The sequence below is a fragment of the Alosa alosa genome, chromosome 19, assembly GCF_017589495.1.
Source record: "Alosa alosa isolate M-15738 ecotype Scorff River chromosome 19, AALO_Geno_1.1, whole genome shotgun sequence".
NCBI classification, from domain to species: Eukaryota; Metazoa; Chordata; class Actinopteri; order Clupeiformes; family Clupeidae; genus Alosa; species Alosa alosa.
The window spans coordinates 13,141,369-13,155,100 of NC_063207.1; the positions used below are offsets into that span (position 1 = coordinate 13,141,369).

Here is a 13,732-nt window from a genome sequence, read left to right on the forward strand (position 1 = left end):
ATAAGCTATCATTTTCAGTGTGTGTTTGTGTGTGTGGAGAGTCAAGCAGAATCTAGGATGTCCACTGTTGTGAATGATCCCACTACAGTATATATTACTGATGACGTCAGGGTGGTGGGGGCCCCAAAATCAAACACTTTTTAAAAAAAAAGTATCAAGTATTGAAATCGCAATTCTTGACTTGGTATCAGAATCGACCCCCCCTCCCCCAAAATTGTGTAAATCCCCCCTACATGAATAACCTAAGGGGGGAATTCCCCCCCCATTTTGAAAAATGAATTTTAAGCCCTGTAAATGTGTCATTTATTGGTGTGAGTGCTCTAATGAGGGTGTTTTGTCTGTGGTTCAGAAGCATGAATTTCACACATAATCCCACTGAAAACACTATCTGTGGGTCACACACACACACACAACTATTGTACAGCTTTGCAACACTGTCTAAACAGCATTTTCTGAGATACACTGTAGCTACGACAACTAAAACTTGCACCGGTATCTTTTCATGCATTCAGGTGTTTGTATGGTGGCATTCAGGTGTTTGTATGGTGGCATTCAGGTGTTTGTATGGTGGCATTCAGGTGTTTGTATGGTGGCATTCAGGTGTTTGTTTGGTGGCATTCAGGTGTTTGTATGGATTGTGTAAGTGTGAGTGTTAATGATCTCAAAAGGTAGCAAGCATGCACACATCCACACTTTGTTAGTCTCCTGAAGAGATACACATGGACAGCTATGGACACCAATGACACCACCGACACCGTTCTTATTGCACGTCCAAGTCTGTGTCTTTCCATGCACAGCGGGTGCCCTTGTGACAAGTCCTCATGGTAATCAAAAATCAGATGGGAAAAGGATATTCACACATAATTGTGTGTACACCCCCTGAATGGCGAAATGGCAGACTCTTGCAGGCTTTTTTCACCTCTGCACATTAAAAATACAGCACATATAAAATATAGCTTCAACAGCAGACGCCACTCTTCTCACACACTCACCTGGCTCTAGCTTGATGATCTTGACAGCAGCGAGCTCTCCATTCTGAATGTTTCGAGCCTGAAAGACAAAAATAGAATGTACTCAATAGAACATTCTATTTCAGTTTCTCTGTTTCAATCTCTTACACAAACACAAACACACACAGGTAATCTTTCAGACAGAAGTCAGATAACACCAGACACCTTGGCATACCTGCCAGGCCCTATCCAAATTATTATGCAAGCTATTATCATCTGTTTATCAGTCACTCCACAGGCTGTTGGCTGCCTGACTGTCCGCTCCGCAGATGGTGTTTCCTGAGGCCCTCATCAGATCAGCTCTACAGCATGAGAAATGACAGGCATGCCCAGATGCCATACTTCACATTTTCTACAAAGTAGGGTCTCTTCCTGATGGCTACTCATCAGTTAACAAAACTATTCACTTCAAATAAGGGCGAGTCGGTACATGTGATGATTCGATCAATACGAATGAGAAATAGAGTGAGAGAGAAAGAGTAGAGACAAGAGGAGAGGGGGATATATAAGCCATGGAGAGAGAGAGATAAGAGAGAGAGAGAGAGAGAGAGAGAGAGAGAGAGAGAGAGAGAGAGAGAGAGACAGACAAATCAGATCAGAACCAGAATTCCTTTATTGCCACTGAGTAGCAGTAGGCTAGCAGTCCTAACAGTGTATTCACAACAGAACAGAAAGGGATACAGTGACCCCACCCGATCTTGAACCCGGGTCTCCAGGGCACTAAACCTGCAGCTTGACCGCAACGCCAAAGAGCCAGGCCCGTTAGTATGGCAGTGAGAGAGCACATACTCAACTGTAGTGACGGTACTTAGTCACACAGAGGGATAAAGAAATTCCATTCCTCTAGTGTGCAGTAACTGAGAAAATGTGAAAATATGAGCTTAATAATAATAATAATAATATTATATAAAGATTATATAAGCCTGGTAAATCAAAAAGGTCTGCAGGTTCAGTTTTGGAGACATAAATGGATTCAATTTATTCTCCAAAGCTGCGCTCACAGGGTGTACAGTGAAAAACGGTATGATAAGACAGACAAGTGATAAGACCATAAAGATCTCTCAGGAGGAGGCAGTAAGTGAATCAAAACATTATCCGCCCCACACACAGGCACAGAGACAGACACACAAAAACACAGGCACAGAGACAGACACACAAAAACACAACACACACACACACACACACACACCAAAAACAGTGAGAAAACACTAAAAACCACTCAGATAGCATATAGGCTAGTCCCAAGGTATGTATGGCAGCCCTGAGCAACAACCCAGCTAAAGCTGAATCAACGAATCAACAATTCAACCACTGACAGTTAATTTGCAGGGTTAACACACTACTGTCAGTGAGACATCTCCATACATTTACACCTTTACACACATGCAGAGCACACACATTCAAGGGAGTGAGCTATCCACTCATACAACAAGAAAAAGAACCCAACCACACACATACACACAGACACAGACACAGACACAGAGATGGTGATGACAGCAGTGAAGTGATACAGACGATGACCAAGCGGTTTCTGTGCTTAGGCTTCTACCAGTCATAGCGCACCACTGAGTAATGGCAGGGCAAAGAACTAGTCTCCTCTCTCATTCTGTCACAGAGGATACAAGAAAAGGTGATAAGAGTGTGAATGAGAGAATAAGAGAAAGAAAGAAAGAGAGCAGTGCAACAGAAAAGGAGGAAGGAGGCAGAGATGGCCAGAAGTAGAGGTCTCCCACTCAGGAGAGGAGACCGAGCGAGAGGGTAAAGAGGAGGTGAAGAGACTGGAAAGAAAGAGGTTGAAGAAGAGAAGAGGAGAGGAGAGGTAGACGAGTTGGAGAGCGGCGTGGGAGAAGGTGAAGGCAGTGCAGTGGAGACTCGAGAGAAGAGACAACAGGAGATAAGACAAACACCACAAATTAAGGAGAAGAAAGATGGAGGAGGCTGGAAAAGGAGAGAAACAGTGTGTGGGAGGCGGTGAAGGGAGGAATGTGAGCGCGTCCTCTGTGACTCGCCTGTCAGCAGTTCCGACAGCGATGTCCAGAGAGCAGCTGTGTGTGTGTGTGTGTGTGTGTGTGTGTCCATCCACCACAGTAACCATACACACCCAGCCTGACCTCGACTTAAATGACCAACTACGCCAACACGTCCAACACACTAAACATCTACACAGAGGAAACATAGCCAACATGATACAATCAGTGTGCAGGCTGACTCTCGAGAGATATTCAAAGTAGTTGGTGCAGTGACTAACCCTAGGCAGGATAACTTAAGAATTTGTGGTAAATCCTGCACTAGAGGAGCCCTATGGCTTCCGTCTCCTACAAAAACAAAGCGCCACAGGGCACCTCCTGTATAAATATATATAATTTATTTGTATATGTATATCCCCCACCTCCACCCCAGAACATAGAAAGCACAATCACTCAACGACACCATCCCACCACACATGCAGCTGACAGACGGCACACAATCTGCACCAGTGACACTGCAGAAGCAGCTGCAGCTGCAGCAGCAGCCGCACACAGCCCACAAGCAGCCCACCGCCACCAGGAGCATCTCCTCCAGCTCAAAGACCAGGGACCGCAGCCCGGCCTGCCAAGACAGCGCTCAGGTGAGGTGACTTTCACTCTCAGCTAGCAAACTCCACTTGTTGGAAGTGTGCGTGTGAGTTCTCACGCTAAGCTCCGGCAACTCTGCCAAATGAAACCTCTTTTAGGCATTAACCAATCACAAAATAATAATAATTAAAAATAAAATCCAGTTTAATTCCAGCCAAAGGCTTAGAGTTTAATTAAACTAAAGGTTTTGTACTCAATGAGCATGCATAACAACTAACTACCCAACAACAGAGGAGAGAGAGAAAGAGAAAGAGAGAAAGAGAGAGAAAGAAAGAAAGAAAGAAAGAGAAACAGAGACAGAATTTAGGTCTTTTGAGTACAAAGGGGAAAGTGAATGCCAACACAAAGTACCACATTAAACTGCTCCCTCAAACAGTGAATTATCAACAAGAGTCACTTGTTTATTCTTCTAAAAATCATGCAGACACAAGAGAAAGACTACTACAACTGTGTGTGTGTGTGTGTGTGGGTGGGCAATACCTCATTACATAACCATGCAGAAAGGTATTGGGATCTTTTGTCATGTCATTTACTTTCTGAATAAAAGTATGTATGTACACAGAGACAGAGAGAGACAGACAGACAGACAGACAGACAGACAGACAGACAGACAGACAAAGAGACAGACAGACAGACAGACAGACAGACAGACAGACAGACAGACAGTACTGTTTCTCTCACTCAAAACTTTCTCTTTCTCTTACTCAGACTCAAACACTTTCTCTTACTCAGACTCAAACACTTTCTCTTACTCAGACTCAAACTCATAGTCTACTGCAGCAGTTGGCCGAGAAACATTTTCAGTAACTCCCTCCAGCCTCACTTACGAGAGCGTTTCAGTCACCACACAGGACAGCATGCTCTGGGTGACTGCAATGATGAGAGGGCTTGTTTAAGAACAGATCGAAGATGGACCTGAGGGAGTGGAATACTTTGACCAGCCAGTGGAAGCAGGAATAGACCCCCCCCACACACACACACACCACACACACACCACACATACATACCACCACCACCACATTTTAACTGATGGTCACATGTATACCTGAGATTAGAGGACAAGAAGGCAGCGAGACAGAGAAAGAGGGGGGACAGGGTTGATGGGAAACGTTTAGCATGGAGCATCTGCTGACAGGCCCGTTATCAGCCAATCAGAGCAGAGAAAAAACAGCTGTCCCCTGTACACACACACACACCTGGGGAAAGACCACAGATAAACGTGAAAGTGTGGCCTTGAGGGGAGTTTTCAGACTGACTGACTGACGCATACACACAGTCAAAAGGATCACACTATTACTCAACAATATCTGTTGAGGAAAAGCATCCAAAATCACTAAATCATTACTAATTAGGCCTAATAATGTCTAATAACAGCCTGTGCTGTCAACAGTCCTGTAGGTTCATCTCTGCTTTTATACCTTATAGTTAAACCCCCACACACACACAGTTTGAAAAAAATAATAGTGAAGATACCCTGCAGGTAGGTTCTTATGAGAGAATGTTCTGAGGGGGTTATGTAACCTCAAGTAAACAGACCTGTCACTCCACACACACCTTAAATCACACACACACACACATACGCATATGCACACCAACACGCACATTAAGACAGCAGATCCCCCCCCACAGCATTCCAGAATAGGAGATTAATCTTTTCATCCTGAAACATGTACTCCTGTCCAAACCCATTCTGCCCTCAACTAAATATACTGCTGGCACAGGGCTGCACACAAACACATACAACCCCAAATCAGAAAAAGTTGGGACGTTGTGTAAAATGTGAATAAAAATAGAATGTAATAATCTGCAAATCTCGTAAACTCATATTTAGCTGCCAAAAGGACACAGACAACATATAAAATGTTGAAAATGACAAATTTAGTCTATGTTCATTTTGAATTTGATAACCAGCGACATGTTTCAAAAAAAGTTGGGATGAGGGTAACAAAATGCTGGAGAAGTTGTGTAATGATAAGAAAACAAAAGGAGGAATGTTTCACAACTAATTAGGGTAACTGGCAACATGATTGGGTATGAAAAAGAGCATCTCAGAGAGGCAGAGTCTTTTAGAAGTACAGATGTAGGGGTATTCATCACTCAAACATGAAACAATGTCATTTTAATGCTTCTTAACATGAAGCACCCCTCAGATTTTGTGTGTGTGTGTGTGGCACAACACCCCTCAAAGTACTTACGTCTTAAACAAACTTTGATCATCTGAGGTGTGAATACTACAAAACAATGCAAGCATAAAATATGCATGTACAAAACTTGTACAGCCATACTGTTGGTCTATTAGAAGTGCTCCAATATAATGTGACGGCCTTGAAGCAAAAGAAAGTCAATTACCTCACTGCCTTGGGCAGTACAAGGAGCATCATAAACCATTTCTGCAAGTGATATTGGTGAAATGCAGCTGTTTCTCAAAGAAGCACTGGTGGGTGAGAAAAAGACAGAGAAAGATGGAGAAGGCAAGAGACAGCTTACAAAGAGAATGTGAGAGCAAGAGAGAAGGAGAGAATGAGCCTTTAGCAGAACCCAGCAGAACCCAGCTAAATGGGGAAGGCAAATCTCCTTTTTAACCTTGATATTTTCAAGGCTGCGCCATTTCTTTTTAAGGAAAAAGGGGAACTTGGATGCTAACCAAGCTCTAGACAAGAGAGAGGAAGGAAGACCCTGGTCCCAATTTAGGTTATCATTTCATGTTATCTGTGAACAAAGGTGGACTAATGAGATGACACTAATTAAGAGACGCTAGCAAGTTAAATCTATTTTGTGTTTGTATTCGTCTATCTGTACACACGTATCTGAATGCAAACACAAACAATAGACTATAAATATCCTATATGTGTGTGGTGTGTGTGTGTTTTACCAGCAAGTTTACCAGTAGAGGACACTGGCTGTAATTGTGGACTATATGACTCCTCGTTGATGTCACTTTGCCTCCTGGACAGAGCGGGCCAGTCTGGCACAAAGTGGGCTCTGTGTCCGGCTGTCAAAGTGGCAATCACACTATCATCACACACACACACAGCACACACACACACACACACACACACACACACACACACACACACTTACAGCTGATGCAGACTCTGGAAGGTTGGAAGGTTGACCCAGTTCTGAGAGAAGTTTTGGGCTGCTTTGACGTCTCAGCTGACAGGTCATAACCCCTCCCTGTGGCGGGGTCTGACCGACGGCTTGAAAGGAGAAGGAATGCTTTGGGTTTCACTCCCCTGTCATTACAAATAAAAGACCCCACACATCAGCAGACCTTCCCCACCCTCTGTGCATTCACATGCAGACAATACCACTCTGGCATCTCACATGACAGTTCTGCTATGGTAATATGAGACAGCAGGCCTCCGAGGAGGACTGACACATTCTTCCTCGGATGCACAGGAAACCATGCTACCCTGTCACACACACAACTATCAACTCACACATACACTTGCACTGAAATGGCCCAATACTTTTGTGCAGTTTTATAAAAACACTCTCTCTCTCTCTCCCACACACACACACACACACACACACACACACACCCTGAGCTTTGTAGCTGTGCAGAGCCATGCAGCAGTGCCAAGTGTCTGGGGCCAGCGGGTCAGGGCTCAGCAGCATTGTATGTCTACGACCACATGTGGGAAAAGACTGTGCTTTCATCTCGCATAACAACTGTGCGTGCGTGTGTGTGTGTTAGAGAGAAACTGACTGGGCGAGGATGTGATAGCATATGGTATATGATGGTGTGTGAAAGAATGAGGCTAGAAGGTATGTGTGTGTATGTGTATGTATATGTATATGTATATGTGTGTGGGTGTGTGTGTGTGACGGAGACCTAGACAAAATATGCAAATCACGACAACATGTTTGATACAAAGACTGAGTTTGCACATATACTCTCACTGATATTCACCAAAGTGTGTGCATATATGTGTATGTGTGTTTACGTGTGTGTATGTGTGTGTGTGTAGTACAGCAGCATATTGAGCTCTGAGCCGCACTTCTCAAATGCACGGTATTTCCTGTGTGTGTGAGTCCAGAGGGGAGAAAGGGGGGAGGAGAGATCGAGAGAGAGTGTGGCGTGCAGCGAGAGAAAAACAGAGGGAGGAGAGGGAGAGGGAAAAAGAGAGAAAGAAAGAGAGAAGAGGGAGAGAAAAAAAAATACCACACAGTTGTTTTGAAAAGGCCCCAGTCCTGTTTCAGCCTGTTCTGTGAATGTGTGCATACTGAGGGTCCAACCAACCAGCCATTTCGGTCTATCTATCTGTGTGTGTGTGTGTGTGTGTGTGTGTGTGTGTGTGTGTGTGTGTGTGTGTGTGTAATATCAGTCCTGGCATTCCACCAGCCAACAGCTTGTCTGATCAGGACAGACCTTATGGGAGAGGCCACACATAACACACACACACACACACACACACACACTCACTCACCAGGAACAGCTCTAGACGGCCTACAGCTTCATGATTTTTTTCAATGGTCCTGCAGCACACGCACACGCACACACAGCCTTCCGTTAAGCTCCTAACGCTTTCCAGTCGGACCAGCGGGCGGCTCGCCTAGACTGGAGTCAGCAGTCATCACAGGTGAAGCGTAACAACGCCATACTAGTGCACCAGATAAAGGCTGCATGCTACCACACCATTACCCTCCTGAGGGCCCTTAAAGAAAATGATCTGTCCCATCATGGGCTGCTACAGTCAGCGCCTGAAAATGTGTGCATGTGTGCATGTGTGTGTGTGTGTGCGTGTGTGCATGAAAGCATAGGTATGCATGTCTATGTGTTTACGTAGCTTGGCCATCTGTATGCATTAAGCGCTTGACTGTGGCCAAAGGGCTGCCAGTTGATATAACCCTGTTATGCAATCCTGGCACCCTATTAGTGTGTAAGCAATTGTGCGTGTGTGCTAGGGGTAGAAGCATTGGTGTGAGCGTGTGTTAAGCTATCAGCTTTCTTATCGCTTGCTGAGACAAGAGTCTCGTGGCAGTAAAACAGTAGCCAATGCACTGAACGACATAAAGCACATCTCATAACTAACTCCACTGACCCACATCCCAACCGCAACCCAACACACACACAGGCATGAGGTAGACTGTCTAGGAAAACCCAAATTACCGTTGGTAATATCTAGGTCACTTTTAGAGCAGTATAGAAACTAGGCTATACATAAAATGCAGGCCATAAAGAACAAATTCTCTGGGTAGTTATTTAGATCATCATCAATGAAAGCGGTCTATGTACAACCATTTAGATCAGATAGAGGTTTACACCTTTTCCACTGGACTTTTGTCTTTTTTATAGCCAAAGCCTTGCTCACAGGCAATGAGCTGTAAGCGGGCTGATTTTGTTTGGGCCCCTGCCTCCCTCGCTGAAGCTCCTACCCCGCACTACTCCTGCTGCTGCACCACAGCACGTGGAAAATGGAAATAATGAGCCTGACCCATGATAGCTGCTGAAAAAAAAAAAAAATCTCCAACTGTCCTCTTACACCCCCAACACACACACACACACATACATACACACACACACACACACACACACACACACACACAGACAGACAGTGATCTGTGCAGCAGCAGTACCGGATGTTATGCAAGACATGACAAAGCGGGCCTTTTCCTGACAAATTTCACTACTTTTAGGAGTAGTATTTTTGTGGGCCACCGCTGCGGACGGTGGCGTATCGCGCATCGGTGGGCGTTCCGTCGGAAACTGGTCGTTTGTCACTCCAACACTCCAAACTGGGAGAACACGCCTATGGCTCATGTGCCTGATGGGAAGAGAGAGGACAGAGAGTTCTGTTCCACTGCTCTCCTGCATCAAAACTTTTAGAGAACCCGAAACTAACCTTCTTCCTTCTACTCTGGCTACTGCTTCTTTGAAAGTGAGTGTGTGTGTATTCACTTAGCCTAGGTATGGCCTTCTTTTTTGTGTGTGTGTGATTGTATTCACTTAGCTTCCTCTCACATACATTTGACTGGGTAACAGGAAGCACTGACTGAAACAGACACACACAGACACACACACACACACACACACACTAATGTTGCACTTGGGTCGTAAATAAAGCCGGGTGGTCCGGCGGACGCCAGAGGGGAATGACTGGACCACTTTCACTGCTCTTTCAGGAACTTCCCGAGCATTATCCTGGATCCCTAGAAAGAGCCGGGAACAGCAGAAGCCAGATCACAGGGAAGAGTCTGATCTGCTCCCACCAACATTGCATCAGGGGAGTTGCTCCTGGGGGCATCCACTGATAAACGAGAGGGGCGAAATGCAATACCCCAATACACACACAGTAATCCCCCAATACACACACACACACACACTTCTGTAATTTACTACAGCATAATATCAGGCTATCTCTAGCTAGGTCTCAGTAGGTCACATGTCTCCAAAAGCTACTACGTAGAAGGGAGGTCAGGGGGAGGTGTAGAGAGGTCCCTAATTATTACTCTTCCTTCAATCTTTCCCACTGCTCCATCTCATATGTACACAATTACACAGGCTATCTGGTGGAACTTCACTTCTGTAAGCCTAAAAGCCTTGCCTATGTGATTTTGGCTGTACTAAAAGGCATATTGGACTGAACTGTGATAGGCAAGAGGCATAACCTGCATCCAGGGAGTCAAAGAGACTCACATAAGAAGGTGATATGTTCTTTTCCATACAGAGAGCATCTGGGACTGATCAGTGGACTCTCGCATGATTCTGCTGTCAAAATGAAAAAGTGAGCCAGCTATTTTTCCACGCTGCCCATATAAAGAGGGCTCAGCTGCCTTATTTACACAGAGGAGCCAATCACTGACAGTGTCCTGCCACCTTCACCAGTCTTTTGCCACAAATGACCCTCACACTAAGATGTGAGCTTAGTCTGAGAGAGAACATGATATGAGCTAGAAACTCAGCCATAGCCGAGTGCAACAGGCCTTTCTCCCTTTACTCACACGATAAAAACACTTCACTTCATCAGTTGAATTTGAGGACTTTGAACCTACAGAGGTCCTGTCCTTTAAAGTAGATGGATTAAGAGGCTGTCCGCTTCATTTGGCTAGCTCACAGTCCTGTCACACACTTGAAATACCATTTCATCCTTACTCTTTTGAAATAGGCAACATGCTGATAAGCTCATTTTCCTCTCTCCCTTTCCTTCTGACAGGAATGTTGTCAGTTCAGATGTTGCGAAGAAAAAGTCTTGCAAAACACTGACTGGTCTCCCTCTTAGTCACACTCACACACTCAAGTTTATAAATCAAGCATTATATAACAACAATAATTCAAGATAATATAATGTTTTTATATATATATATATATATATATATATATATATATATATATATATATATATATATATATATATATATTGAATGAATGAATACTATTAACTAATATTAACTATTAACATTGTCATGCTGTTACTTAACTGCCGTTCACTAAGCACAGGCACACTAAGGTCAACTCTTCTGTTATGATGTGTTAATCAGAGTCCAAAAATAAGAAACCAACTGTTAATCAACAACTGTTAATCCCCCACCGAATGGCCATGAACAGAAGGAAGGGAGCTTCTCAGATGCGTCCGGATCATCCTGTGCAAACAGGTGTAGTTGGCACAGCACCCAGGTCTGGCTGGGTGGCCAAAGTTGTAGGCAAGCCGTGGAAGGGTTGATGAGATGAGATGGGGTGGGGTGGGGTGCAGTAGAGTGGGGTGCAGGGTGATGTGGTATGAACTGTGGCGGTGACTCAGAGAGCCAGCGGAACTCACTGTGGCTCTTTGTTGGTGGCTTTATGACTCATCTTTCTTTATTAAAAGTTTGACACCAGGGACCCTGCCACTGTCAGGAGAGCAAAGAGACCACAGAGAAAATGCCTGATGCACCAATCTTCTCGAATACTCAGAGTTTCACTCGTGTTTACACTAAAGCACAAGTGATTCTTGTCAACAAATATGATTGACTTGAGTATGACCGTGTTTTCTTTGCTGGGCACTCGTGCTGTTCTTCGGTGCAACTCAGTGTAAAATACGTTTCTTGTCATAAGTGACAGATGGCTTACGACTGAATATGCAAACGCGGACGCTACACTCTAGTCTAGAATTGTATCATACATCCAAAGATCCATTGCATATATAAATTGTAGCTTAATTGTATTTCATGTAAACATCATTAGTTACCTTGTAGACGTCTCCATATGTCCCACTGCCGACGCGTTGAATCAGTTCAAAGTCGTGCTGTGGGTTTCGGCGTTGTATCTCGCCACTTGGTCGGGGATAGATGTCCATTGTGGCTTCCTTGCTAGTTGTTAGCTATCGGTTTCTTGTTGCTGTTTCTTGTTTACATTTACAAGAGGTTCCAGGCACCAAATGAAGTATTCCACAAAGAAAATTAATGTCTAAAGATAAGTGGTCCTTGGTGGTCTAACTACACATCGCCACTCCAACTTCCAAGTAGGGATTTTGGTCCATTTCCTGGTCGTCAAAACAAAAATAAAGTGAGTGCAACGTCAAATGGCAATACAACACAATTTCAGACTTGAACATGTGTTTAACATTGTATGGACCACGTAAATATTTCTTGAATTTCCCCTGGGGATCAATAAAGTATCTGTCTATCTATCTATCTATCTATCTATCTAATAATTGCAACATTACAACATTACATTTCCACCAGCAAGAACTACGATCATTAGGTTACTTGTTTAATTCAGATGGCGAACTCCTCTATAACGTTAACTGCTCCGTGTTTCATGGGAATAACACATTTATCTAACGTATATAACATCCACACACTTAACATTACATCTCTCGAATAAAGATGGAATAATTGACTGTTATCGACGTTTTAAGTTACTGTTAAACGATCGAAGAAGCTTCCTAAGAAGCATCTCACCTTGTAAGTCTCGTTAGTGGCCCTTCAAATTTTATTTACTAGTCCAAGTAATTACGTAAATATAACCAACGTTTACAAATAATGAGTCTTAATAACAGACAACTGATAAACTAGCTAACGTTAGCATATGTAATGTTAGCTATAAATTGACGTTAACGTGAACGTTACATGATTAAATACAGTGACCTAGCCAAAGTTAGCACATCAACATCAACGTTAGATGGTTCTGCTAACGTTACAAAGCGTTAACGTTAAGTTAACGTTAGCTCGTTGGTAAACACTAGTTACCCCACTCTATCACATGTTATATAATTTACTAATTGGAGCAATAAGTGACGGCTAACGACAATTTGATTAAGTTCAACGACCACGAAGTAAAGTAACTTCGGTATAATGTGCCTGGAAACGCACAGCAGGCAAGCGACACAGAGATGGCCACTTAGCTAACTCTCTCCCTGCATCTTCATAAGGTTAACCAAGCCCTGTGGGTAGCATAGATCCACTATTCCCTGGCTTGCAGTGCCTGCATTCTGCTAGCTAGCTAGCAGAAATCTCAACAGCTTTGAAGTTAACTGCCTGCCAAGCTAATATTATGAATGTTTAGGAACTCACCTTTTTGCTTGTTAAAATCAATTATACACCAAAATATTGACTTATATTTCTTCCTTTAAAATGCAGCAATTTTGCGTCGAAATTTATATCCGAACGGCTGTCTCGCAGAGTTTGACGGAGGCTTGAACTTCTCTTCCACAGACAACTCAAATGCTACAGAACGAGTCTGGCTAGCCAACAGTCAGCTACCTGGCTACTCTCCACTCCCCGCCTCAAGACGTATGTCACTTCCTCCTGTGCAGAGCAAATAGTTTGAAGTTGTCCACCTAACCTTTGTCAGAGAACAGTGTGGCCTTTACTTATCAAATAAATTTACAGTAGCTTAAACAAAGTAATCCTAAACTTGTGTCATGTGCACAAGCATGCACAACATTGTTCCACTTTATTTATTTATTTTTATATGAAATTGCTATCATTCCCTCCCCCTCCAAAAATTACAAATTGCTATCTGGGTTTTGAAATGGCCACTCTTCTGGCCATTAATATAAGAAATGTAGCCTACATACACAAAAGCAAAAATAATATTTGAAGCTTTTGTAAATGCCGCCATCTAGCGGTTGTATCACAGGCTTGCCTATCGCCCACAGGCTCTCAATATTGAAAGCTCAG

At 43.7% G+C, this 13,732-nt stretch overlaps 1 protein-coding gene across 1 annotated transcript in view; it reads right to left on the minus strand.

Moving 5' to 3' along the window:
* map4k5 (mitogen-activated protein kinase kinase kinase kinase 5) overlaps nucleotides 1-13,335 on the minus strand; it is a 49,412-nt gene extending 36,077 nt beyond the window's left edge. Inside the window, exons 1-3 of the mRNA XM_048227360.1 lie at nucleotides 13,124-13,335; nucleotides 11,797-12,090; nucleotides 993-1,050 (exon numbers count right to left, since the gene is read on the minus strand). Coding sequence (XP_048083317.1) covers nucleotides 993-1,050; nucleotides 11,797-11,904 — 166 coding nt within the window. The 5' untranslated portion in view covers nucleotides 11,905-12,090; nucleotides 13,124-13,335. The remainder of the gene's footprint in view (nucleotides 1-992; nucleotides 1,051-11,796; nucleotides 12,091-13,123) is intronic.
* Between the last annotated feature and the right edge of the window lie 397 nt (nucleotides 13,336-13,732).